At 39.9% G+C, this 26,501-nt stretch overlaps 1 protein-coding gene across 1 annotated transcript in view; it reads left to right on the top strand.

Moving 5' to 3' along the window:
• Positions 1-26,286, top strand: part of PLXND1 (plexin D1) — a 222,509-nt gene extending 196,223 nt beyond the window's left edge. Inside the window, exons 30-36 of the mRNA XM_089512571.1 lie at positions 9,212-9,246; positions 10,202-10,306; positions 12,063-12,226; positions 13,975-14,122; positions 20,684-20,824; positions 21,482-21,556; positions 23,844-26,286. Coding sequence (XP_089368697.1) covers positions 9,212-9,246; positions 10,202-10,306; positions 12,063-12,226; positions 13,975-14,122; positions 20,684-20,824; positions 21,482-21,556; positions 23,844-23,960 — 785 coding nt within the window. The 3' untranslated portion in view covers positions 23,961-26,286. The remainder of the gene's footprint in view (positions 1-9,211; positions 9,247-10,201; positions 10,307-12,062; positions 12,227-13,974; positions 14,123-20,683; positions 20,825-21,481; positions 21,557-23,843) is intronic.
• The last annotated feature ends 215 nt before the right edge of the window (positions 26,287-26,501 follow it).

Here is a 26,501-nt window from a genome sequence, read left to right as displayed (position 1 = left end):
ATAGCTATTGTCACACTATGACCACCACCTTTTCAAATCATGTTAAGCGCGGAAGTATGCTCTGAGGTTTGCCAAGCATAACATTCTGAGGGTCAAACTAGATGTGCTAGTGTCATTGCTAAAGTGGCATTATAGTCTATGGCTGAAATCCTACATTATCCAGGCAGAACTCAGTTATGGCTTCCCCTTACACACACCCATGACTCCCAGTTCTGTTGCAGTAGCAATCCTGAATGGTCATTCTATGCCTAGTGAATAGTTGGCCTGGGGGTGGGGGATTTTGGAGAAGTGTCTAGCTATACCCCATACCCAGACATAGGCCAATGGCAATCCTCCCTCTTTCATTCTCCATCAATTACAGAATGGCTGTTCAGCAGAGCCATAAGGCCTGCCTTATGGTTTGTTACCCACAATAAAGGAGGAGGAGGAGGAGGAGGATTGTTGAGTCCTTGGAGAGAGGGGCTTTGGTTATTGCAGAAGGTGGAAGAGAATACCAATCTCTACATAAAAACTACATACACAAAAAATAAATGTCAGCAGTTTTAAATATAGTAGCTAGCATGGGTTAGGGTTGTTAATGTTGTTGTGTGCCTTCAAGTCATTTCTGATTTATGGCAATCCTAAGGCTATGATGAAACCTATCAGAGGTTTTCTTGGCAAGACTTGTTCAGAGAAGGGTTTGCCTTTGCCTTCCTCTGAGACTGTGAGAATGTGACTTGCCCAAAGTCATCCAGTGGGTTTCCATGGCCGAGCGGGAATTTGAACCTTGGTCTCCAGGGTTGTAATCCAACACTCAAACCATTATACCATGTTGGCTTGGGGGTGGGACAGGATGCACTTTTACCTGGGATTGCAGTGTATGAGAAGGGAATTTCCCTTGCCAGCCACAATCCTGACAAAAACTGTAGATAAATACACAGAGAGAGATGTTGTTACCCTTAACCTTTTTCTAAGCTTAATAAGAGCAGGGAGTATATTGTGGCTATGGAGGGGAGACGTTGGCAAACAACTTGTCCTCCATCAAGTGACCTTTTTATGCACTATGTTTATATTCCACTTTTTCTTCAAGGATTTTTTATTATTATTATTCTCACAACAACCTACTGTAGTAGATTAGGCTGATCAATAGCAGTTGGCAAAGTATACCAAGTGAGCTTCAAGCCTGGCTTAAAATTTGAAATGGAGTTTTAATCCAACACTAATTACCACTCCACAATAGTCCTCTTAAATCCTGGTCTGTTTATTCTTCTGCTGCCACTGCTATTGCAAAACAACTGAAGCAACTTCAAAATGCAGCAGGCAGGGTCTAAAAAAATGCCATAGTAACACCGTTTCTACGGTGTTAGAAACGGTATTTGTCCTTCCTGTATTCATGATAAGTATAGTACTGAATTATCTTAATCTTCTGTTACCTTTAGATTTTTATTGCAGATAGTTTTATTAGGACAGTCCTCTTTCAAAGTGTACTCTGATTCAAGATGGACAGACAATGGGAGTACCTATTGGACACTAGGATGCCAGTGTGGTGTAGTGGTTTGAGCATTGGACTGACTCTGGAGACCAGGATTTGAATACCGCCTCAGCCATGGAAACCCACTGGGTGACCTTGTGCAAGTCACACTCTTTCAATCTCAGAGGATATCAGTGACAAACATCCTCTGATGAAACCTGCCAAGAAAATCCCATGATAGGTTTGCCTTAGGGTTGACATAAATCAGAAACAATTTGAAGGCAAACAACAACAATAATTAGAACACTGGAGCCTAAGATGGGAAGCCCTCCTTATAGCCTCATTTCTTTTTGTCTCTTTTCTCCTTCCCCAAATTATTTTCACACTGTAAGTGCCCTGTCTCAACAAGGTATAATTAAGAGACATAGCCATGTTAGTCTGGAATATTAGTATGCAAAGAGATCTTGTAGCACCTTTGAGACTAAGTGAAAGCAGTTGTATCATAGGTTTTCGTAGACTTGTTCTACTTCCCCAGATACTCTCATGAAAGACAGCTTGGGCTCCTTCATTTTCTGAGGAGCTAATGAAGTGCTTGGGTAGAATGATGGAATAGGAAAACCTGCTGAACCTGGAGTAGAATCCATTTTAAGATCTATTCTGTGACAGTGATGCCACAAATATCAATGCAGTGACACTAAACAGAGTTACTTAGTGTAGTGAAAGTGGGCTGATACATTTTAGATCCCAGAAAAATGTAAATTAACTCTTTTCAACTGACTCATGTTTCCAAAATATTTAACTGGCAAAATGGTTCATGTTTACTTTGGCTTGGACCCAGTATTCGTAGCAGGATTGAAGGAGTAATGACTAAAGTGTCTGTTTATCTGAATTAGGAGGATGGATTTAATCTAATTCAATGTAATGTTAGTTAGTTAATTAGTTAAAATCCATTGATGAGTCAATTGACCATGCTATGAAATTAAAGGTAAACTGAAAGGTATTCCCCTTTGACAAGGTTGTCAAGTTGTGTCTGACTGTAGAGGGTGGTGCTCATCTCCATTACTAAGCCAAAGAGCCAGAGTTGTCAAAGACTACTCTGTAGGTCATGTGGCCAGCATGACTGCACAGACAGTTATTTACCTTCCCACTGGAGTGGTACCTGTTTATCTACTTGCATTTGCATGCTTTTGAACTGCTAGATTGGTAGAAGCTGGGACTAGTGATGGGAGCTCACCCCATCACACAGCACTTGGGCTTCGAAATGCCAACCTTCTGATCTTACAATCAACAGAGTCAGCGTCTTAACCACTTGAGCCGCCGCATCCCTATAATTATGCAATTAGCATTATTATAAATACAGAAGAGCTGTTGTTGTTGTGCTCCTTCAAGTTGCTTCCGACTTTTGGTGACCCTAAGGCATTCACCTATCATGGGGCTTTCATGCCAAGTTTCTTTAGAGGGGGTTTGCCATTGCCATCTTCTGAGGCTGAGAAAATGTTCCTTGCCCAAGGTCATACAGTGGGTTTCCATGGCCAAGCCAGGATTCGAACCCTGTTCTCCCAGTGTCCTAGTCCAACACTCAAACTACTATGCCATTCTGGCTCTCATACAAAATGGTACAGTGAGTGAAATACAATGAAATGAGATAAATCAGATTAAAGTAAAATAAAATATAATGAAAAAGGTAAGATGAATAAAATAAAAATATAGGTAAAATGAAATAGTATAAGATAATACTTATAATAATAAATTGTCATGTTGTAATAAGGTAAAAGATAATAAAATACAAAGCAACATATTTTAAGCAAGTTCATCATCTTTTCATGCAACCCCAGTATGTTCAATAAAAGGTGCTCTCAGCTCGACAGCCCTAACTATGAACTTGGCAGTTCTAATGACTACATATGTATTTGTACCCAGAAGGAAATAAGATAACCATTTGTTATGTTCCCAGTATATAGTTCTGTCCAGTATTGTGTGTAGGTACTGGGCCCTTATGGAGGCATATAGCTGTCAGTTAAATAGGACATGCACAATATCTTCTATTTCAGATGCTCCACAAACACATGTTCTCTCAGTGTATGGCACTTGATGAATTCAATGTAACGATGTGGACAGGTCGTTCTGATGGGTGGGCTCAACAACTTACTTATTGGATCTGGGCCCATCCTTGCCAGATGAGGACTGTCGAAATGGGGTGATGGTGATGATAAAAGCTTGCTTGCAGGAGGATTGTGACCATGTGTCCTTAAGTGAGCAATGCCAAGATCATTGTTAAACAAATCCGCATTGGTTCTGACCAATAATTGATAATTATTGACCAGTCTCCAATCTTTCTTTTTGGAGCATGGTTCTCCAAATACACATCCCCATATCTTCAAAAATAGCATCAGTTAAGGATAGTGCTAAGGATAGTGTATCTCCTCTGAATGAAAGTCTGGAGGCAGTAATTAGCTGGGAGAGGAAATATAAACTGAACCTGAATCCAGACAAGATAGTGGGTAAGAAGTTGTTGTTGTTGGCTGGTACAAATCACTCAACCACCAGCTGTCTTGCACAAAATTGAGTATTTGGATTCTTTCCTGTCTGTGTTCAGATTTGGTTTGGGGACTGAAACATCCATGGTTACCTTGAGAGTGCTTCTTTGTTGGTTCTGCTGGACCTTTCTGCATCAAGCATCAGACTCAGCAACACCATTATTTTTGTGGTTCAGGAAGTAGTGCTGGAGCACTTTTACTCACCTCCCTGATCTCAGGCCTTTGTTTTTTCTTCTGACAGAATGAAGCTGCTGAGAGAGATCCATGGTTTGGGTCTTCTCAGTACACTTACAGTAACAAACCTGTTCTCAAGGCTATAGAGGTTCTGAACCATTGCTTAAATGCAGTAATGGATTGGATGTAGGCTTACAAGTAGAGGTTCCGTCCAGGCAAAATAGTGGCTCTGTTGGTAGTATACAGGATAAATTCTGAATAAGATTGTATTTCCTTTGAAAGAGCAGGCTTGCATTTGGAGAGCGTTCTTGGCTCCAGCACTGATGCTGGATGACCAGGTGGCTAGTGTGGCTAGAAGTGCCTTTTGTCCAATTGTGGTGGCACAGCAGCAGCATTTCCTCTTAGGTTATGTAGATCTGGCACAATGAAACATTAGACTACTGCAACACACACTAAGTGAAGCTGCCTCTAGAATTTCAGAAACTATAGCTGATGTAAAATTTGGCAGCCAGATTGCTTTCCATTGTATTTTAACCCAGCCTCCCATTGCATATTGTTTTATATCAATAACACCAGTTTCCATGTTGTTTCTGGGCTCATTTCAAGGTGCTGGTGTTTATCTGTTAAGCCCTAAATTTCTTATGGTCATAATAACTGGAAGATTATTTCCACCTGTATGAGCCTGCCCATAGCTTGCCACAGTCTTCTGAGAGCATGTTTTTATATATACATATACATATACATATATATATACATATACATATATATATACACACATACACATGGAGAGAGAGAGAGAGAGAGAGAGAGAGAGAGAGAGAGACTAGGAAAAGATTGGTTAATGAGAACAAAGGAACAGGTCCTTTTTGTGGCAGCATCCCCAGAGTTTAGCACATTTTATTCTGAGAATGAATATTGTTACCTCTGTTCCTTTTGGTTCAAATACTCTCATTTTGTTTTGTTTTGTTTTTGTTTCTAATTTTAAATTTGGTTTTGAGGAATGTTTTTGTAAACTCCCTTCAGTTTTCTGTTAAAGCCAAAAGACAATATAGAATTATTTTTATAAATTAGTAATGTCAAGTGTTTCTCCTCTGGGAAGACGGGGGCTATGGAACTGGATACGATTTTGCTAGTTGGTCCCTAAGAGAGGAAAAAGTTAATTCACTGTAAAGATGAGTGGAACTGGAATTTCATAACTCTGTCCCATGAAAAAATTTGTCTGGCCCTGATCTGAAAGTCTACCAGGCCTCCCCGACCTTTATAAAATGCATTTATCCTTTGTCCCAGAGTAGGACTCAAAGCAATTTATAATGTAAGTTGAAACAAATTAGCTAAAATAACACACTCTTCAGGTATATTTGTATATGAGATTTACAGTCATCAGTTGAATTTGTAAATCTTATATTGTCAGAAGGATCCCTCCCACTTTTCATTTTGGATTAATCATTATTAAACATTCATATACCTATCACAAGATAAATCAAAGGCACTTTAAGCCTCATTTGTAAAAATATTTTTTGTCTTCCCATCCAAAGTGAAAGCACTCCTGACACTGTCAGAAATGTCTATGGCTTTGATGTAATCAGCCCTCGTGACATTACTTTGTTGTAACTACGATTTAGCAAGACTCACATCACTGTGACAGTTACAGTGATTAAGCTACAGTAATTTATGTTGTTGAATCCTGCCATTCATCTAAAAGCCTTCAACATCCTCCACAGTAGGATTGATGGCCAGACAAAGAGACAGAAAGGCAGAGCAGAGACACTTAGTGCCCTGTTCACTACAGTGCATGACATTCTCTGAATGGCAGCCAGCAATCTGGAGGGGAAGGAGGGAGGGAATGGGTGTCCAAAGAGCAGCAAGCAGTTTTTTGGCAAAACTCTAAGGAGACTCCGGCCTGGAGCCATCCATAAATATAATATAGCTTTGGTTATCAGACTGGATGTTATGAGGTCATCCTCCACACTGTTACTAAATAGACTTGTTTGTTGACCTTTGTACTGTAATGGCTGTCTTTTTCCATTGTGACAATGCCAACTTGGAATCTCCACCCACTTCACACATCAGGCAGAATGGCTTTTAGCTGGATAAGTGGCCTACAAAGAAGGCATATCACATTTTCAGCAGTCACTGTGACACTTTGAGGTGGAAACTGACAAAACTTGATAAAAGAAAAATTCCCAAGGTCATTCGCAAAACAGGAAGACACTGCTTTTCTGCTCGTTTCCTTTCCTCAGAAAATAAAAGTCTCAAAAATAACTATGAGGCATCCAGCAAAGAAAAGTGTTTTGGTGTTTTGTTTTTAGTTTGTTTCTAACTTTATTTGGGTTAGAAATACATTTCTGTGTAGAAGTAAGACCCACTGAATTCAGCAACGGGTATTCCTAGGTCAACATTTATATGAATGCAACTGTGATAATAGGCTCTGCCATTTATCAGGGGCAATACCACTGTGGGCTCACCTCCAGGGAAATAAAGAGTTAATGACATTAGTGTTAAATTACATTTAGTAGCCTCACCATTACATAGGATCAGCAGAAACTATGAGGGACAACAACCCGGTAAAGGTAACCTACTTGTGAGAGGTGTGAAAACTTCCAAACATTTCAGTGATGAAGGTTATAAAACACGACACCATGAGGCATGAGAGATTGTGGAGGATGATGGAGGGGTAGAAGAGGTGCTTCCTGCTTTACCATCCTTTGGGAAACTTGGTTGTAGGTTGGCCAAGGGCCTCCAGACTCCTAGGTTCCCATGATCATCCAAAAACCCAGAAAACCATCTGTATCATGAGTAGAATAGGGCTTGCTGTCTTTGTCCGATGAATAGGATTTCAGACTGTTTTGTAACTTTGTAACTACTCATTAGTAACACCTGAAGGAAGGTGCCTTCATGTACTGCATGCCTATTGCTAATGTAAGTTAGGTTGCTTAGAATCAAAGCTTTCCTTAAAAGATTTCCACCTTTCCACTCTCTTTCCATGTGCCTTTGCTGGGTGTGGATATGTACATTTGTGTGTAGGATTCTCATTTTCAGTGAGAAGGGTAGGGGAAGTCTCTGCAGTCAGAGGTGGGAAAAGGGCAAGTTAAACCCCTCAGTGACTTGCCAGTAAGTCACTAGATCTCAGGATGCAAACATTATTGGGTGCTCACGGCTGCTAGAATTTGGGCAATTTCCCCTCTCCTACTCAAGAGCAGGACCCTTAACACTATTTTTAAGTATTTTAGGTGCAAAACAGACTGCCCCAAAAAGGTGGGCTGGGGGTGGCCAGTTTTCCTGCGGAGGATTTCCTGCAGGTTCTTTTTCGGATGATGCGCCCATATCACAAATGTGCCTTTTGAGCACTCATGATGTAAACGATGCGCAGCGACATCCATGCGCAGTACATCGCTTACATCAAGATGGCGGCCCCGTGTGGACGGGAGTCCAGCATGATGACGGCAGCGGCACGTTCTAGGGTTCCGGAGTGTTCAGTTGCCCGTACTCTGGAGCCCTAGAATTGGCCCGAGGATGGTGCCTCCTGTCTGCCTGTCCCGGGCCTTAGTGTAGCAGATTTGATGGTGCAGGAGTAGCTAATACCCCTGAGGACGGGATAAAAATTCATAATAACCTTAATAGATTAGAAAGCTGGTCCAAAGCTAATAAAATAAATTTCAACACAGAGAAATGTAAAGTACTGCACTTGGGCAGAAAAATGAAATGCACAGATATAGGATAGGCGACACCTGGCTGAACAAGACTACGTGTGAAAGGGATCTGGAAGTCCAAGTAGACCACAAATTGAACATGAGTCAACAGTGTGATGCGGCAGCTAACAAGGCCAATGTGATTTTAGGCTTCATCAGTAGAAGTATAGTGTTTAGATCAAGAGAAGTAATAGTGCCACTCTATTCTGCTCTGGTCAGGCCCTATCTGGAATATTGTGTCCAGTTCTGGGCACCACAATTTAAAAAGGCTGTGGAGAAACTGGAGCATGTCCAAAGGAGGGCGACCAAAATGGCAAAGGGTCTGGAAACCATACCCTATGAGGAACGACTTAGGGAGCTGAGGATGTTTAGCCTGGAGAAGAGAAGGTTAGGAGGTGATATGATAGCCCTGTTTAAATATTTGAAGAGATGTCATATTGAGGAGGGAGCAAGCTTGTTTTCTGCTGCTCTGGAGACAAGGACCCAGAGCAATGGATTCAAGCTCCAGGAAAAGAGATTCTGCCTCAACATTTGGAGGAACTTCCTGACAGTAAGGGCTGTTTGACAGTGGAACACACTCCCTCAAAGTGTAGTAGAGTCTCTTTCATTGGAGGTCTTTAAACAGAGGCTGGATGGCCAACTGTTGAGGATGCTTTGATTTGAGATTTCCTGCATGGCAGGGGTTGGACTGGATGACCCCTGTGGTCTCTTCCAACTCTAGGATTCTATAATTCTAGGATTCTGTACTTCTGTATGAAATCTAGCAAGTCTCCTGTTGCCAGTGCAAGAATAGTAGAATAATGTTAGGTTCTTCTTCCTTTTTTGAATGATTTTCTTGATGTATGGCTGTGACTGAAGGGTAATACAATCAAATATCTATTTCAGTTATTTACTGTTGAGTAAAAAGTTTCTGATTACATACAATTGTTTCATCCTCATTTATATAACTAAAATAACCTAAAAGTTGGTTCAAGGAATTTTGAAAGAAGTTGACAAATGTTTAGTGGTGAAGGACAGCCAAGGCCAAATATTGCTAAACCCATTTGAAGCCTAGCAATTGGAAAGTGAGACTGGAAGCCAAAATCTGCATTGCCAGATCAGTTCAGGCCCAGCACCAAGTTCTCAAATTATAAACATGGATTTAACTACCAGACTCCATATAAATATAATACGGGTTAGTTAATGTTTCATTGGTCCATGTTATTTAAGTTATGAGTGCTGTAAGTGTACCATGCCTTATTATTGTTGCTTATACTCAGGAGAAGAAATACCCAAACATCCTCTCTTAGAAAAGATTATTGTGCAAAATTGCCATTTTCTTTAATTCATTTTTTTCAAACCTTTTCTTTTTCTTTTTTCAGTGAAAGATTTGGACACTGAAAAATACTTTCACTTGGTAAGTATCCTGTTCCAAGAACAGGATAATTGACTCTCCTACTGTGGGTGGGCCTGGGATATTGCCCTTATGGGATCATTTCTCCTCCTCTCCCCTATTTCCTCTGTAGGAAATGTCTTTTTGGGAATTGGACCCACACACCAAGATAGTGTGTGAATGACATGATAACTTAAGGAAAGTCCAGTCAGCATATACTCACAAATCTCAATGGTTTTATGTAAAACTGTAGACATAATTGCTTAACCAAATGGTTTGATGGGTGGGAGGTAGATCTGGTCCAATGAAATTTGCAAAGTGTGTTTGTTAGGAAACAAGCCCACCTTCCACTCCCATAGTTTAGCAATGTACAGCAAAAGGGCAGTAATGCTGCATATAGTTTATTGTCAAAGGCAAATCTAGGAACGCCTTCCATATGTACAGTGTATGCAGACTGATGCAATTGTCAGCTGGCCAGCATCCTGGCCTAGGATCAGACCCATCAAGGGGTTGATTGAGACCCTTGTGGTTCTTCTGTCTTTGCATAATAAGATAATAATTGAACACACACTATGTTTGGCAGGAAAGGGGGAAGAAACCCATTTTTATCTTAAATCATAATCTTGTATGTATACTTTAACATATTTTACCTTTCGGATGACTGTCAGTTATCAGAAAGAAAAGGAGCATTCTGTATGGTGATGTTTTAGACAGCCGAGTTCATTGTAAGTTAAGTATTTAGCAAAAGTCTTCATTAAGTGAGAAAATGAGAGAGCTAGAAAGCAAAAGGAAACAAGGATCACAGCTGGCAAATATTACAATTTATTATTAATATTCTTGGTGTTCATAATCTGAATGCTCTGGTTTATTGCATGGGATAACATTCTTTCCTCACCTTTGCCATTGTTGTTTTAAACAAGAATGCTTTTTGGCAGCGTTTACTTTAAATCATTTTAACTGTATATAATCTTGTCTTTAGGTCCTTCCCACAGATGAGTTGAATGACAATAAAAAATCTCATCGGCAGAGTCATAGAAAAAAAGTCCTTCCAGAAATCTACCTGACCAGATTGCTGTCCACAAAGGTAGGAGACTTGAGGTCTGAGCTTAGCATAAAGAACAGAGCATTGAAAGCTGCCACAGACCAACCCACTTTGCATCTATCTTGGTGTCAAATACTTATCTCACCAGTCTCCACATCCCAGTAGATGGAGAAAAAAGACAGTAGTCAAGTCCTTCAAGAGGCAACCTTGAGCTGTTCAGCTTTGTGTTTTGTTTTGTTTTCTTTGTCTAACATCGAGAGAATAGTTGAATTCACAGAAAGTCCACTTATGTTTGTTTGGTTTTTTGTTGTTGTTGTTGTTGTTTGGGGGGAAAGGTTTTTGTTTTGTTTTGTTTTTTGAAGTTCTGCATAGAATTGCATTCATAGACAGTCATGTACAGTGCCTCCATTGGATCCCACCATTTTGGAAAATATCTGATAGAAATAGGGATCAAGGGCCCCATACAGACTGGCCAAAATAAAGCCACTTTGGGTCACTTTGGAGTATGCTGTTTAAGTGATGCATGCATCCTAAGAGTCCAGAAGCTGCGCCAAAACTGCGTTCTAGTCCTTAGGACTGGATCGTGGCTTTGGCATGGCTTCTGGACTCTTAGGATGCATGCATCATTTAAACAGCATACTCCAAAGTGACCCGAAGCAGCTTTATTTTGGCCAGTCTGTATGGGGCCAAGATATGCTTAATCCTCTCCCAGTTTACTGCTGTTCCACTTTATTTTATTTTATTTTAAAAAAAACCCAGCTCCCATGGGTTCCAAACATAGGTTTGCAAAACTTGAAATTTTTAAATAGAATTTTAATATAAATATTTTGAATGAATTAGAAACAGTTTGGATGGGGTTAAGGTGAATAGCAGTGGAAGGAGAAAGATGAAGTGCACCTCCCTTTCACTTCTCCAATTCAAACTATCCTGCAAAAGTACTTTTGCTGATAAAATGCTGGGAATGCTGGTGTTCAACACAGATTTAGCTCCTCAACAGCTTACAAATAAATAACATGACATATATAGACTAGTTAAAAACAAATTGTGCAGATTAATTGCAAGACTAGATTAAATACACAACAGAAAAAAATAATGTGGTTTATCACTAGCCTACAATTACCAATATGCAGCACTTAAAAAAAATTTTTTTTTATGAGATTACACCAGTGTAAGTCAAGCATTTGTCTGTCATGAAATCTGCTTCTTGTGTTATTGCTTAAATGGGACCAGCACTCTCTGGGAAATACAATAGCATGTTTTCAAGCCCTGCATTTAACACTCATGGGAAGTGTGCAGGCCAGACTAGGATCTGAAATATAGCACTAAACTTATGCAGCATCTGGAAAAGTTTGATGCAGTGGTGGTGAATAGTCCAGTCTGCACTGAGAAACACCACTTTACAGCATCAGTACGATTACTCTTAATGGACTTGGACACAGAGTTTGGCTTTCAGCCATTCTGTAATTCCACTGCTTTGTGATTCATAATTGGAGGAGAGATCACAAGAGTTGCCAGGGGTCTGTAGCTTTTCCACTGTTTACCACATAGAACAATCACAGATGTGCTCTCTGATTCCAGCACCAGAGAAGGAGAATCTCAGTGCCAAAAGAGATTAAATGCAAGCGAAAACTAATTATATCACTATGTTCAAAATTAACCCATGTGTCTACGTTGCCTTCTCTCAGTCGTGTATGGCGAGATTTCTTCAACTTAGTTTGAAAAATAATAATCATGTTGTAATAAGAGCAGAATTACCATAGTTGCTTTCTTAAGCCATATTCTCATACTTATTCTTCAGGGCACACTGCAAAAATTCCTGGATGACCTATTCAAAGCCATTCTGAGCATCCGAGATGAGAAGCCACCTGTGGCTATCAAGTATTTCTTTGATTTCCTGGAAGAACAAGCAGAGAAACGGGGAATTTCTGACCCAGACACATTGCACATTTGGAAAACGAACAGGTTAGAATAAGAAATTATATTCCTTTTGCTTTTTGCAATAATTTGCTTGTTTTTTAAAATCTGATATGTGGAGTAATGGTTTGTATAATTTTAATTACTAGAATTCTTAATCAAAGTATATGGAAAGAGCTGGAATGCTTGAGCCCCTAGACTTGAAAGATGTGGAACTGGGTGGGAGCAAGGAGCAATCGTACTGAGCAAAGAAGGGAACATGTAATCATTTTTAATGTATAAAGTCTGAGTTACAAGACTAGAAAATTGAGGTAAACAAATAAAAAAGGAGAATACTGCTATAATTTTGACATATACTCATCCTTGAGAAGCTCATTGATTCCAGTTGTAGTTTCTCTAGAGACAGCTTATACAGAAGAGGAGTTGGAGGAAAATGGCAAGGGAGCAGGAAATAGCTTCAGGACTGCTCAGCAGTGAAAATTCTATGCTCCTCCGAGAATATTAAAGAAGTGCCTTTCAAGCTGTCTCAAGGGAAACAAATATTCCAGCTCCAAGTTCGAAAATAAATCAAAATGGAATGTCAGCAAGTTCATATAAATATAGGTTACCACAGATATTTGTGCAAATTCATACCATTCTTTATATTTCTTGTACTTGATGACAAATGTGGACAGACTCATTAAAGGTGGGGAGCAAATCTATCCCCTTATATTATCCTATTCCATTTGCCAGTAATTAGTAGGGTGTTTTCCCCCTATTATTCATTAGATAAAATGGTAAAGGTAGTCCCTTGACATGAATGTCTAAGGTACTGTGCTCACCTCTGTTACTAAGCTGAAGAGCCAGTGTTGTCCAAGGATTGCTCTGGTGGTCATGTGGCCAGCATGACTGCACCAAATGCTGTTACATTCCCACTTAAGTGGTATCTATCTATCTACGTGCTTTTGGTGGGACTAATCCAATACAGTGAGAGGTGGTATATAAATAAATTATTATTATTATTATTATTATTATTATTATTATTAATGACAGAAGTTCACTCCACCATGCAGCACTCGGGCCTTGAACTGCCAACCTTCTGATATTCTGATCATCAGAACTGGCATCTTAACCACTAGGCCACCACACCCCTTCTTCATTAGATATGTCCTTTACAAATAGATCTAATAAAGCTGAGCCAATGTAGATGAACCCATGTTCTTTGGCAAGTGTGATGTGGCAACAACAACACTGACAGTTCTTGTTTTCTAAGCCAGTCAATATGTGTATTTTCAGAAAGACAGAATAGTTAGAATCCAAAAGTATTTGTTGTTTGTGTATTTGGAATGAATGTTGAGCATGTAGTGTTTCAGTCCTGTCCCCTCCATTCTCAAGTCCCCATGTTGATGGGGAAGTTCTGCAAAAACATGTAACATGTAGATTACAGAGCTCCATGACATAAAGAAACCTGATAATGCATACAGTCCCAATTATGTTGAGTTCTGTTTAAATGATCATGGTTGCAGTTCCTTCACTGTCAACAAGAGGGGAGAGATTTGGAAAGTGGGGTGGAGCAACCAGGATGGGGGCACACTCTCCAGCTGTCTTTACATACTTACAAAAAATAATAATACCTGGATAGAGTAATGAATAAAAAACCCAGGAAACTTTCTCTTGGTAACAGTCCCATCACTATAGAAACCAGTATCTATTTTATTATGGCCCTGGTCCCATATTATTTCTGTCAGCCTACAGTGGAGGGAACAAGAACCGATCATGATAACCATGCCTATCAATTTTGTGTTTTATCTGTGCAGCCTACCTCTGAGATTTTGGGTCAACATTCTGAAGAATCCCCAGTTCGTCTTTGACATTGACAAAACTGACCACATAGATGCCTGTCTTTCTGTAATTGCCCAGGCCTTTATTGATGCCTGTTCCATCTCAGATCTGCAATTGGGAAAGGTATATATCTACCAAAAAGTTGATGGTTTTGTTAGCTCTTCTGAAGAAGCATCTTTCTCTAGAACTTGTAGGGCTTTAACATGTGGTCATAGGTTTGCAAGGAAATGTGCAAACTGAGAGTTATAATATATTTTAAAGATACATAAGCTTATATTTACACTTACATCATCATCATCATCAATATGGTAATCCATTCATCAGTGCTGATTGCTGAAATGATTGATAACAAACAGGTCCCATTCATGTTGCTCAAATAAATAATCATCCAAAGGGCCATTCACATTGCAATATAGACCGAATTTCAAACCGGATTATAAGTGGGTTGTTCCCACTGGCACGAGTTTTTGCACACCTGGATTGGGGTTTTGCACACTCGAACTGGGGCAAATCTCCCTCAGCGCGGGTTTTCTTATATCGGGTTTTTCCCCGTTTCTTTTCAGAAAACCCGGTTCTTCCATGGTGCTGGCAAATGGGAACTTGTCCCCAATCATGATCTGGTCACTTAGGGGGAGAGATAAAGGTCAGAGGGTGGGCAGTGGGCAGAACATGCCTCCCCTCTTGCACCAGTCACTTTGCAAGTGGCTTATTTTAAAATTTTAATTCTCGGATGGACTATACAAATGCTTGTGCTAACATTTTTCCCTTTTGCTACTGGAGCCAAAATAAAAGTTTTAACTTTTTTGCTCAGATGTTGCCGAGGCTGGCATTTTTTTTTAATTACACAAATTGATAGAATATGTGAATGCTTCTGCTACATATATTTCCTTTTCGCTTGTTCCCGCCACTGCAACCAAAATACAAGTTTGCATACACTTTTTGCTGGGATGCTGCCAGGGCTGGCATTATATTTGACACAGTGATAGAATATGCGAACATTGCCGCTAGATTTTTAAAAATAATTTTTAAAAAAGCAGGAGGGGAAAGCACCCATGCCAATGGCAAATGGCTGCAGCAGATACATGAAATGTCATCATTAACAACAGCAGAAGTGAATATGCAAGTGATTGATAACTGCAAGTTATAAGGAGGCTCCATCCTAAATTGTTCCTTTTTAAGTGTGAATATCAAGCAGGGTAAATTGCACCAGGGAGGTTCAATCAGGATTAGGTAGTGGGAACTCCATTCCAGACAGATTCGGGTATTGGATTAACAAATCTGACCGGATCTACCCAGTGCAAAAGCGCCACTGTGAAAGGGGCCCTAGTGTCTCTGAACGATCAGCTCTTGCAGCAACTGAAGCTGAGACCTTGTTGCCCAGAGTTATTCAGTATATGGGGTTAGCTTTGAAAATTGTCCCAAAGCTTCACCTAGTGAAAAATGCAACATGGATCTTGGCTTTTACAATGGCAACATCTAGGACATTCTCATAGCTGCCCTTGGGCTCTGGAACTCCGTTCCTAGGAGGCTAGAAGGACACTGTCCTTGCTGTTCTTCATTAGCAGGCAAAGATTTTTTTTATTATTATTGCAACAGGTTTTGGAGAACTAAATGGATTTTGAATGCTGTGTTTAATTTTAATGTTCAGTTCTACCATTTTTAAACAGCTTTTTATTATTTTTAATTGTGTGTTTTAATTTGTTTTAAAGTTATCATTGGTTTAACTCTATTTTACTGTTGATCTTTCATATATTTTCACTGTATTGTCTTTGTTTTAATTTGTAAGCCTCCTTGGGTGATGGCTCTATAAGCTAATGGTTACTCCTGGCAGCCTGTAGAGCCATCACCCAGGACAAAAAAGAAGCACAATAAAAACACTGGTAGACCAGGCAAAAAGGATCTGTGAACCCCATTTCCTGGAAGATGAATTGAAGCACCTAGACTGGGCTCTACAGGCTAATGGTTACTCCAGCTCAGACATCAGAAGGACTGCCAGACCCAGAAAAACCCATAGGAGTGAAGACAACCACCCACCCAAAGGGAAGGTATTTTTATCATACACCAAAGGAGTTACAGACAGAAAAGGGAAACTGGTGAGGAAACACAACCTCCAAATGATCTACAGACCAACCATGAAAATCCAGCAAATGCTGCACTCAGTGAAGGACAAGGGAGACCTCTCAGGGTCACAGGAGTTTACCGCATGCCATGCAGCTGCAGACAAGTCTACATAGGGACCACCAAATGCAGTGTTCAAACACAAATCAAGGAACATGAGAGACACTGCAGACTGAGTTAGCCAGAAAAAGCAGTAGCAGGACATGTTATAAACCATACTGGACTTATTATTATTATTATTATTATTAACCTTTATTTATGAAGCGCTGTAAATTTACACAGCTCTGTACATGCAATCTTTTTAGTTAGACGGTTCCCTGCCCTCGGGCTTACAATCTAAAAAGACATGACACAAAAGGAGAAGGGAGTGGTGGCGGGAAAGGGTAAGAGGTCCAGCATTTCCCCTCTACCTCCGAGGCCTGGACCAAGGCAGATGGACTGGAGGGAGGGCTTGGCTTCAAAATGGAAGGTTAATCTTCATCCAGGGAAAATACATACTCTCAAGTAGGATAATACATAGCAATACAGGAAATGGATCGATAAACAGGCAACAAAAGAACATCAGATAATAAGCGACAATTATGCAATGCCTGGAAAGGCTTCTCTGAACAGGATGGTTTTCAACTCCGTTTTGAAGCTGGTTAAAGAAGTGATGGCTCTTGCTTGTGGGGGAAGAAGGTTCCAGGAGTGAGGGGCAGCAAGTGAAAAGGGGCGAATCCGGGATGGGGCAGAGGAAATCCTGGGCTGAGACAGGAACCCTTGACTACCAGAACGGAGGGCCCGAGTGGGAAGGTGAGGAGAAAGAAAGTCTGATAAGTAAGGAGGGGCCAGCCCATGGAAGGCTTTGAATGTCAACAGCAGGAGCTTATACTGAATGCGGAAAGGGAGAGGGAGCCAGTGAAGGGATGCCAACACAGGAGAGATGTGGTCAGAGCAGTGGGTGGAAGTGATAAAGTTCTATTTGAAAACACTGAAATGCTGGACCAACTATCAGGTCAGAATGCACAGAGAAGCCATTGAAATCCACAAACACCTTCAACAGGAAAGAAGAAACCCTTAAAGTGAACAAAGATTGGCTGTCAGTCCTGAAAAACACCAAAATCAAGACCCAGCAAGTGCAAATGGAAACCACCCAGGGTCAGGGGGTTTCCCAGCAGACAATGGATCACTAATTAAATGGACACTCTGAGGCCTTGCCATTCAACAGCAGACCAACACACAGATTAGATACAGTATTTCATCTCTGGTTTACTGGAAAAGAAACAAACTTGAGAAAGGAAAGAGCTTGCATTTGGATGGCACAATAAATAAATGATGGAATGAAGCACCATGTTTCATTTGTTGGTTCCTGCAGCAAGCATTAGCAATTGAGAAGCAGAATTCAACACATATAAGCTCTGGCTCCTGTTGATCTCTGGATTACCATGTCATCCCCATTCATTCCCTGCCCAAGAAAAGCCAGCCATGTAACTCAGTTTGTGAATTTATCAATGGGCATGATCTTTTAGTTTTGTTGTTGCTGCTGCTGCTGTTTTAGAACTTCAAATATTTCATCATTTTCTAGTTTGAAAAAGGAACAGTAAAAGGGTGCTATTAAGGTTGAAAGTTTGATTTAAAATTATTTCCACTCTGCTGGAATAAAAGTTATTGCAGTTTTTGATGTAACTGTTTTCAAATTGGCTTTTTTCATGCCAGATTCTTTCAAGAGGGTGTGAATGTATTTCTCTTGTGATTAATATTTTATGTGTACTTTACAGTTTTAAAGCCACTTTAAGAGCAATAGCCCAATTTTTAAAGGAGAATCACCTGTTTATCACAAACTAACTTTTTTCACTAAGATAAGGCAGAAGCAATATTTTGTGGAGCAATAGGTGTCACATCAATTCAAATTCTCTTTGTTCAGACAGCTGGAAGGGCAAGTTTGAGGGTTGTGACCTTGATTCTCTTCTTCTTTCTTGTTCAGCTAACAGGATATTATATGCTGGGTTCTAGGAAGCTTCCTGACTCCAGGAAGCCTAACACTGATTTATGGGTTGTATTTTTGATTGCTATAACCATTAATTGTAACAACAGAATTTTTAGCCACAAAAATTGTGTACTGCTCTATTATCATCATCTGAATTACACTTTAATAAGTTCATTTGAAATACATCTACTATTTATTAAGCTGTCATGTTTTGCCTTTGGGTATTCAAGTGATTGCATTCATTATCCTGCAGAGACTTCCTTATGAACCTGCATTTTGTTTAAAAGGAGCTTAAGATTTAGCTGGGGTATATTAGTAGTTCATAGAATCTACTCCAGAAGGGAATAAGGAGTTTATGATCTTAGACATATTTCCTTTATCTTATTGTCAGGCCTTAGTATTCTCCTGGTGAAAGAACAGATTAAGATCATGTAAAGATAATTATTCATGAAAGTAGTTATTGTATTATTATGTATTAAAGCTCTTTGTCAAAGGAGGTATTCAGTAGGAAACCACTCTTCCAGTATAGCCAGGTTTAGTTGGGAATCCCTTATGAAAATTACTACCTACAACCCAGATAAGGCCAGGAAAGCTTAAGGCTAAACCACAGTTAAATGACTGGTGTATGGTGATAAATTCTACTGTAGCTCAGTTAACCAGTTTCAGGAAGATGAGGAGGAAGGAGTTGTATGCTGTCATTAGGATGGAGGAAATAATGCAAGTGTTGTCATACAAATTCCAATCCAATAAAATTATACAAATTCCAATCCAATAAAATATTACAAATTCCATGTAAAAGATATTTCTGGATTGTGGCCTACTGAGCATACACCTTATTCTGTTTCTATATAAAAGCTCCTGGAACAAGAGCATATTCAGGAACAAGCTCAGTCTGCAAACTAGAAAGGCATGTGTGTTTTATTGTCCTTATGGCTTTGCTGAGTTTGATGCTGACATCTGAAACTTTCCAGCATCAATATGTTTTATTAGGGAATGTTGTAAATTACAACCCGCTCAGTACTGGCACATAGTGTGCATGAAGCAGAGCTGTAAGGTGGAGAGGTCCCTATGCAACACCACCACTGTGCATTTGATTCTTCGCTTGAAAGCCCCAGGAACCTCTTCCTCAAGACAGATTAATATGGGGTGAAGTTCTAATGAGAGGTGCCAGTCTTGTGGGTGCTTGGGTTTCTGCAGGCTTTTTTTCATCTATTATGAAAAACTTTTTTTAACTTGTCAGACTGTAAGTTAAGACAGAGTAGGTCAGTTGGGGTCAGACAGCAGATGGAAATGTTTTCAGAAATACAATTGCACAAAAGAAGGCATTGTTGAATAAATGGGAGAAATAAATCCCTAGCATCAAAATAAAATTGCATGTGTATGCAGTATGTCATTACTTGTGTGGGCCCATTCTTCTTTCCCCCCCCCCCCCCCGATTTAAAGGGAAAGACCACAGACTTCAGTGGAGTCTGTCAGTGGGTTTATCCAGAGGTCTAACTGAAAGTTAGAGCCCGAACAGACAGGCCAAAATAAAGCTGCTTCAGGTCACTTTGGAGGTATGCTGTTTAAATGACACAGACCCGGTACACACGGGCCAAAAGCAGCATGCCACCGCCGATACTAGGGTTTGGGAGTGCACAGTAACTGCATGCTCCCTAACCCTAGTACATGTGGGCGCTGCCGTCACCGGCATGCTGGAGGCCACTTAATGCGCCTTACCAGTGGTACATTGCTGACGTGGCAACTACACAACTACACCAACGATGCAGAGAAGAAAGGGGACACCCCTTTCTCCTCTTTAGGGACAGGGTGCCACCGGGCATGAAGCCGCAAGGGCACCGCTTTTCCAGGCCGAAGAGAAGTAGCATAATGGCTCTTTGGCCTGGAAAAATGCTGGATTAGGGCCACAGGGCTGCGTGTGCAGTTACCGTGGCCCCAATCCTACACTTCCAGGTGAGTCTGTACAGCCTCACAGGCATCGTAAGAGGCCAGAAGCTGCGCCAAAGCTGTGCTCCAATCCTTAGGACTGTAGCGTGGCTTCGGCATGACTTCTGGCCTCTTAGGACACATGCATCATTTAAACAGCATACCTCCAAAGTGACCTGAAGCAGCTTTATTTTGGCCTGTCTATATGGGCCCTGTCACCCTTTTAGAAAAAATCTCAACAGTCGAGAACAGTGGTAGATTCAACTAAGAAATAGTGATTCTAACCAATGTGGCTGCTCAGCTTTACCATGGACAATTTCACTTGCAAACTGTCAGTTCTTGCTAGAGTAGTGCAGTGGTCCCTTTCTTTCTCTTCTTCCTTGTAGCGTTGACAATACTGTTTGTATAAATCAGAGGTAAGAACCCTCTTTTTGGCCCACACACATGAGGTGAGTGGGAGTCCTGCAAAAAGCAGGAAGGCACAAAGACAGCAGTGGGAAGGGCCATCACACACAAAATGTTTATATATGTCAACTAGTAAGGGACACCTATATCCTTACTCACAATTAGCACTCATCCATTCATTCACACACACATTCATGTAATTGTTCATATGTGCACTCTCATGCTTACAGTGATTTATCAGTGCTTTCTCTTTGGCTGTTTCTTTCTAGGACTCGCCTACTAATAAACTATTATATGCCAAGGAAATTCCTGAGTATAGAAAAATAGTTCAGAAGTATTACAAACAGATCCATGACATGCCACCTCTCAGTGAACAAGAAATGAATGCACACCTAGCAGAGGAATCTAGGGTAAGAAAACAGCTCTTCTAGTGTATTATTATTCAAATTTCTGTATAGCACTCATGGCAGTAGCTTATGATATCAACAAAACAAAGCAGTAGCTTATGATATCAACAATTATATCATTTTCCTCCAAATTATAAAATATTGAATTCAAATCAATACAAATAATGTCAAGTTCTATATTTATAGCAATGATGGGTATTGTGGAGCTCTTCAGATGTTGTTCAACTGCAACTCCTAGCATTTGGTCACTATTAGTAATACTGGCTAGGGCTAATAGGACATAAAGTCCCACAAGATATAGAAGTATGCAGTTCCCACACCATTCTATATCCATGGGAAGCTAAGAGAAAGTATTAAAAACAAAATGAGGAATCAAATTAATGTGTGCATGAGCTAAACCATGTATAAATCAATCAAGTGATTGACCTTGGTTACACTAGACTTTCAATTTCCCCCACAACTCAGAAGTTATATATGTCACATATTAATTATCTTCAAAGAGAACCTGAGCTGAAATATGCTGATGTTGGTTTAGAACGCAAAATCAAATCCAAGTACCATTTTAGTGCAATTGATTTCTGTCAAACAGAATGGATCTCACTTGTTGTATGTTGATTAATATTCTTCCCCCGTTTGTTTGTTTGTTTTTCCTTTATGAAGAAATATCGGAATGAGTTTAACACCAATGTTGCCATGACTGAAATCTACAAATATGCCAAGAGATACCGCAGTCAGGTAAATACACTCTTTTGTCTAATAGGCAGAGACAGTTTTCACCTTTCACTACAGATTCACATGGCCTTGGGCTGATGTGGGTTGAATGTAACTAGGCTGGATTGTTCATGGATGAGGAAACAGTCATGTGAGGTTTCATCCTGTGCCCACTGCACTGATGCTTTTTTAAAGAAATCATAGAGTTGGAAGAGACCAAGGGCCATCCAGTCCAACCCCCTGCCATGCAGGAAATCTAAATCAAAGCATCCCCGACAGATGGCCATCCAGCCTCTGTTTAATCCAGATTCTGGTTTGTATGTTTTTGTTTCAGTGCATGATTTTTTGTTAAGTCACTGATAAATAGTTACCAGAAGCTTTTGTTAAAATGCAAAACAATGTATTCATACGAACAGTTCACAAAGTAACCCCCAATACCTTGAGATATATTTCAGCAAACAGAGCTCTGAATTTATTAATGACTTATAATAATTATTCTAGAGGATCTTTGGCCCTGGAACAAAGAAGGCCACACAATTCAGACTGTATTTAGACTTCCCATTTCTATGAGTCTGTGATGTGCCTTTGGGATTTTTAAGCATTTGTTCCAGTTGCTGAAAATGCACCACACAGCTTCCAATTTTTAAAAAGCTTTTTTTCTAGCATACCTGTTTTAGCTTCCCCCTCCCATACATATACAAAAGAATTTTATTCCAGATGTACAGGAGGGAGGGTTCTGTCTAGTTCCAAATCTGTATTGGTGCATTGTATTGGTGCAACTATATTTGAGATTTCAAGACCTCCAGATGTCTCCATCAGGCCAGATTACAAAAGACAGATTGACACAGAAAGTTTTTAAAAGACAATGAAAGAAAAAATAATGTCCATGTAGTTAAAGTAGTTCGTAAAGTTTCATCCCTCTCCCCCCCCCCCCCCCGCACCCCATTTGCACGGAGCTTTTGTTTCTAGGGTGTTTATCACACGAGGGACAACTGGAAGTATAAACGGTGATTAACCCATGATAATGCTGCAATGGTTTTCATACAACGTCATGTTTTTTTAATCATCTCTGTACAATTTGTATATGATATTGCAAAGATGAAGGGTGGCTTAAACAAATTACTAAAATAAACTGTTGCTTAACTCTAAAAAAAAAAAAAAAAAATACAACGTCATGTTCAAAGCACTATTATCCCATGAATAACCCATGATAATCCCGCAATTGCACTAATGGTTTTCACACAATGTCAAGATGAAACATAATTAAAGTGCCAGTATCCCGTGAATAACAAGGCAAGAAATGGCAGCACATCATTCATGGGATTTTTCCATGAATGACTTTTTGCTGTTTATTGCATGGTTATTCCCTGGTTATTCACAGGACAATGGCTCTTGTGTTAATCTCATTTTAATTGTGTTTTAATGTCAATTGCACCATTTCCACATGTTAATCACTGTTTTAACTCTATATTTTCCCCCATGTGATATACTCCTACATTTAAGGACTTCAGAGCAAAGCTTTAAAAATATAATCAGAACAGTATTCAAAATATTAGTAATACAAACTAAGTTTGATGCTATTTTTATTCACTGAACATACACACAACTGGTAAACTGTGTATCTGAGCAGATTTGCTCATAATTTTAGAGCATTCGCATCTGAACACAGCTGCTGTTGCTGTAGTATTTGGGGAAATGCCATTGTACCAGGGTGCAGAACAAGGTTGGGCAGCAATATTATTTTCAACCCAGTTGCTGTAAAATATGTCTTCACAACATTATCCATCCCTCACCTAGACCCTGGAGTGAAAATGTTACCGAATGACATTATCACATTAAGAATATATGTGTAGTCATGTCTATTCAGTAGTAAGTGCCACTGATTCTCCTTGCTGGCATTTTTAATGGCATTTCTATCATAACTTATTTCCCAAAAAGTTACAGCCACTTTGGAACCAGTTTGTTTCAATGTGTAGTTTGAATAATTCTTAAAACAATTTTAAAATAATTATTGAATTTAGTGGGAAACAGTAGTAAAAAAGGTAAGTCAGTGAATTATGGAAAAGAGGATTACTGAAAGATTCAGGAAATACATGGACTTAAAGAGGTGGCGATTTAAGGTGTTGAGTGACTAATTGGGGGGGGGGGGGCGTTCATTCTCTACTCTTTGGTCCTGTACTGTTTTCTACCATCAAATTCAGTGGCAAGAAGACATATATAGTACTGCACTGCACTGTCAGAATACAAGAATCTCAAACCAGCTCCAGTCTAAAGCCCAGTTTCTCTGTTTTTCAATTCCTTATTCCCTCAGATAGTGAATGCATTGGACTCCAATCCCACAACAAGGCGTACACAGCTGCAGCACAAATTTGAACAAGTGATTGCACTTATGGAAGACAATATTTATGAGTGTTGCAGTGAAGCATAGGTGGCAACCCGGACCTTTTTTCTATGTCTAGAAGTGACCTTCTCTACAGTGCACTGTCTTTTATGGAACACCCTTTCAAAGTATCTGTGTGTCAATATGTAGCCTATTGTATGTATATGGTGATTAAGAAACCAACTTGATGGTGAGTCTGGCCAATCTCCTTAAACCACCTGGTAAAATGAGGGTTGTCCACCCAGCAGCCTGGAATCCTTTATGTGGTCTGCACTGCATGGCACCCATAATCTATTTGATCTTTAAGACAGAGGCACAATACCTGGGCCGCGAAATGTAGTAGCTTCTTCTAAAGAGCTCCTACTCTTATTCAAAGTGACTGTCTTTTCCTTCATTCATTTTCCCAGTGAGACTGCTGTAAAGCAGATATCAGGATATGGAAATAGTGCTGAGATGGTTAAGAGAAAAGCAGAAGTACCTAAGGGAACAATGAATGGAGGTTTCAAAAGGCCCTTGGAGCAACAGCTGAGCTCCCTCTAACAGTGCCCCTCTTCCTTCTGTGTACTTTAAATATCAGGGAACCCATTTACTGTACACAGTCTGCTGCATTAGATGTATTTTGTGCCTTTTATTTTTCTACTGTACATGTAAACATAACCACGCCTTCCTCCAAGATTGGAAAGAGGTGGGAACCCCCACAGACAATGCTGTTGCTTCCTAAGTAGTCATGACATGTGAAAGCACTTTACCCCAACAACGGAAATGGCTGTTACCTTGCTGGAGGGATCGTTATTGTATAGCAGACAATGTCGGAAAGGAACAAATCAGTGCAGCTGTTCCCACTTCCCAAAGCTTCCCAGATGTGTGTGCAGACTGAATTGCACTTGACAAATTCTCCTCTAAATGCCCATCTGGCTCTACAAATAGTTTTCCCTAGAAGGAGAAAAATATATACATGACAAGGGTCACAGGGATGCACTTCCTTCCTTTTGTTCCCCCCGCCCCCCAATTACTTTAGAGGGAATATACAGAGCTGAACTCTCAGCTCAGCATAAATCCACAGCTGGCTTAATACAAGACCACTGGATTTCACTAACGCAAAAAGAAAAGAAAAATGTCTGTCTCTGCTTTAGTTTCTACGATAAGGTAGCATCCATTTGTGCCGTCTCTTGTAACATTTATCCCCCATGTGATGCCCCTTAACTATTCTCTGTCTGCCTTTACACTGACTACACTAGGAAGCATTAACTCTGCTGTGAGGAAGAACCTCAGTATTCTTAGCTCTCTCCCTTGGAATTCCTCTTCAGCATTTTAGGTAGCTTCCTGAAGGCAATGGCTGTTCCAGACAGGGAAACCCAAACTTATTGTGAGCAATGAAGCCAGCTAATGCTGCTGACAATGCCAAGCTCATAAACTGCCAAATAAAGCTTAAGAATACTACACTACCTCACCAAAGGCAAGGTCTGAAGGGGAATTGCCACAATTTAAGAGGCTAAGATTTGTTCACTTGGGTGGGAATTGAATGGTTTAAATTTTTTTCAGTCAAAATTTGGTTGTTATAAATGATTATCTTTTGTCAGGTATATCTTTCAGAAATGTGTAGTGTAGTAAATTATATGGGGAACTGATCTGTCATAATTAATTTTATATATCAATATATGAGAAGTACAGATTTTATCCACTGAAAAAATAAAGAGGAATATAAAACGTGAAAAAGGAACTGTAAAAGACAGAGGAAGTGATGTTTGCTGAGAAAGTGGCTGCAGAAGAGAAACTTTTAAGAATGTAGCTGGGCTACATTTAACTTTGAAAGAGTTGGGTTTTTTTCTTTAAAATACTTTTTTTTAACTGTGAAGAGCTGCCAGTTACACATATGCTCACATAGGGTCAACTCAGGAATATAAAATGGAAGCCTCCTGGACCACTGGTTAAGAAGAGAGAGTTGAAAGTATACAGAAATTGGGGTTTTCCTAGTCCATATTGTTCAGACAGCTATAATTTGGTGAAGCATTAACAAAGTTTTAGCACCTATTTAGGGGTGCAAAAGGACAGTGTCTGGACAGGCCCTAGACCAGAGGGATTGCTCTTTATATCCTGAGTATGTGTGTATGGGTTCCAAGTGATGTGCTTGGCACATGGGTATTAACAGCAACTGCTTTATTATTTAATTCTTCGTCCAAATATTTGCTACAACCATTGAAAAGAAACATCTACAAACCAGAAGCTGAGGGTTGGTGCTGTTGCCCAGAAACCCCACTCCATTGTAATATATTTTTATCTTTGTCAAGTTATTGTTGGGTGCATTTTTTCCTTACCTGCTGTTTTAAGTGGTGGAATCTTTGCTGCGGGAATATCTTTGTAATAAAACAAGATTATCAAATTTGTGTGGGGATGTATCCATTCGAAGCCTTTGGGGAAGGAACAAAAGCAAATTAGAGCACAGTTTGTTCAGCTGTATATGCTCTTGAAGTAGCCTAGCCCAGGGCTTCACAGACTTCATGCTTGACAAAGTCAACACTGGTTTTTTTACTAAAATGCTGAGATCACCAATCAGAGCCAGGTGCAAAAGTCATATATACAAGTACAATA

The sequence above is a fragment of the Sceloporus occidentalis genome, unplaced genomic scaffold (assembly GCF_023333645.1).
Source record: "Sceloporus occidentalis isolate IW3139 unplaced genomic scaffold, rSceOcc1.0.p SCAF_1, whole genome shotgun sequence".
NCBI classification, from domain to species: Eukaryota; Metazoa; Chordata; class Lepidosauria; order Squamata; family Phrynosomatidae; genus Sceloporus; species Sceloporus occidentalis.
This window is presented reverse-complemented; position numbering and strand designations above follow the sequence as displayed.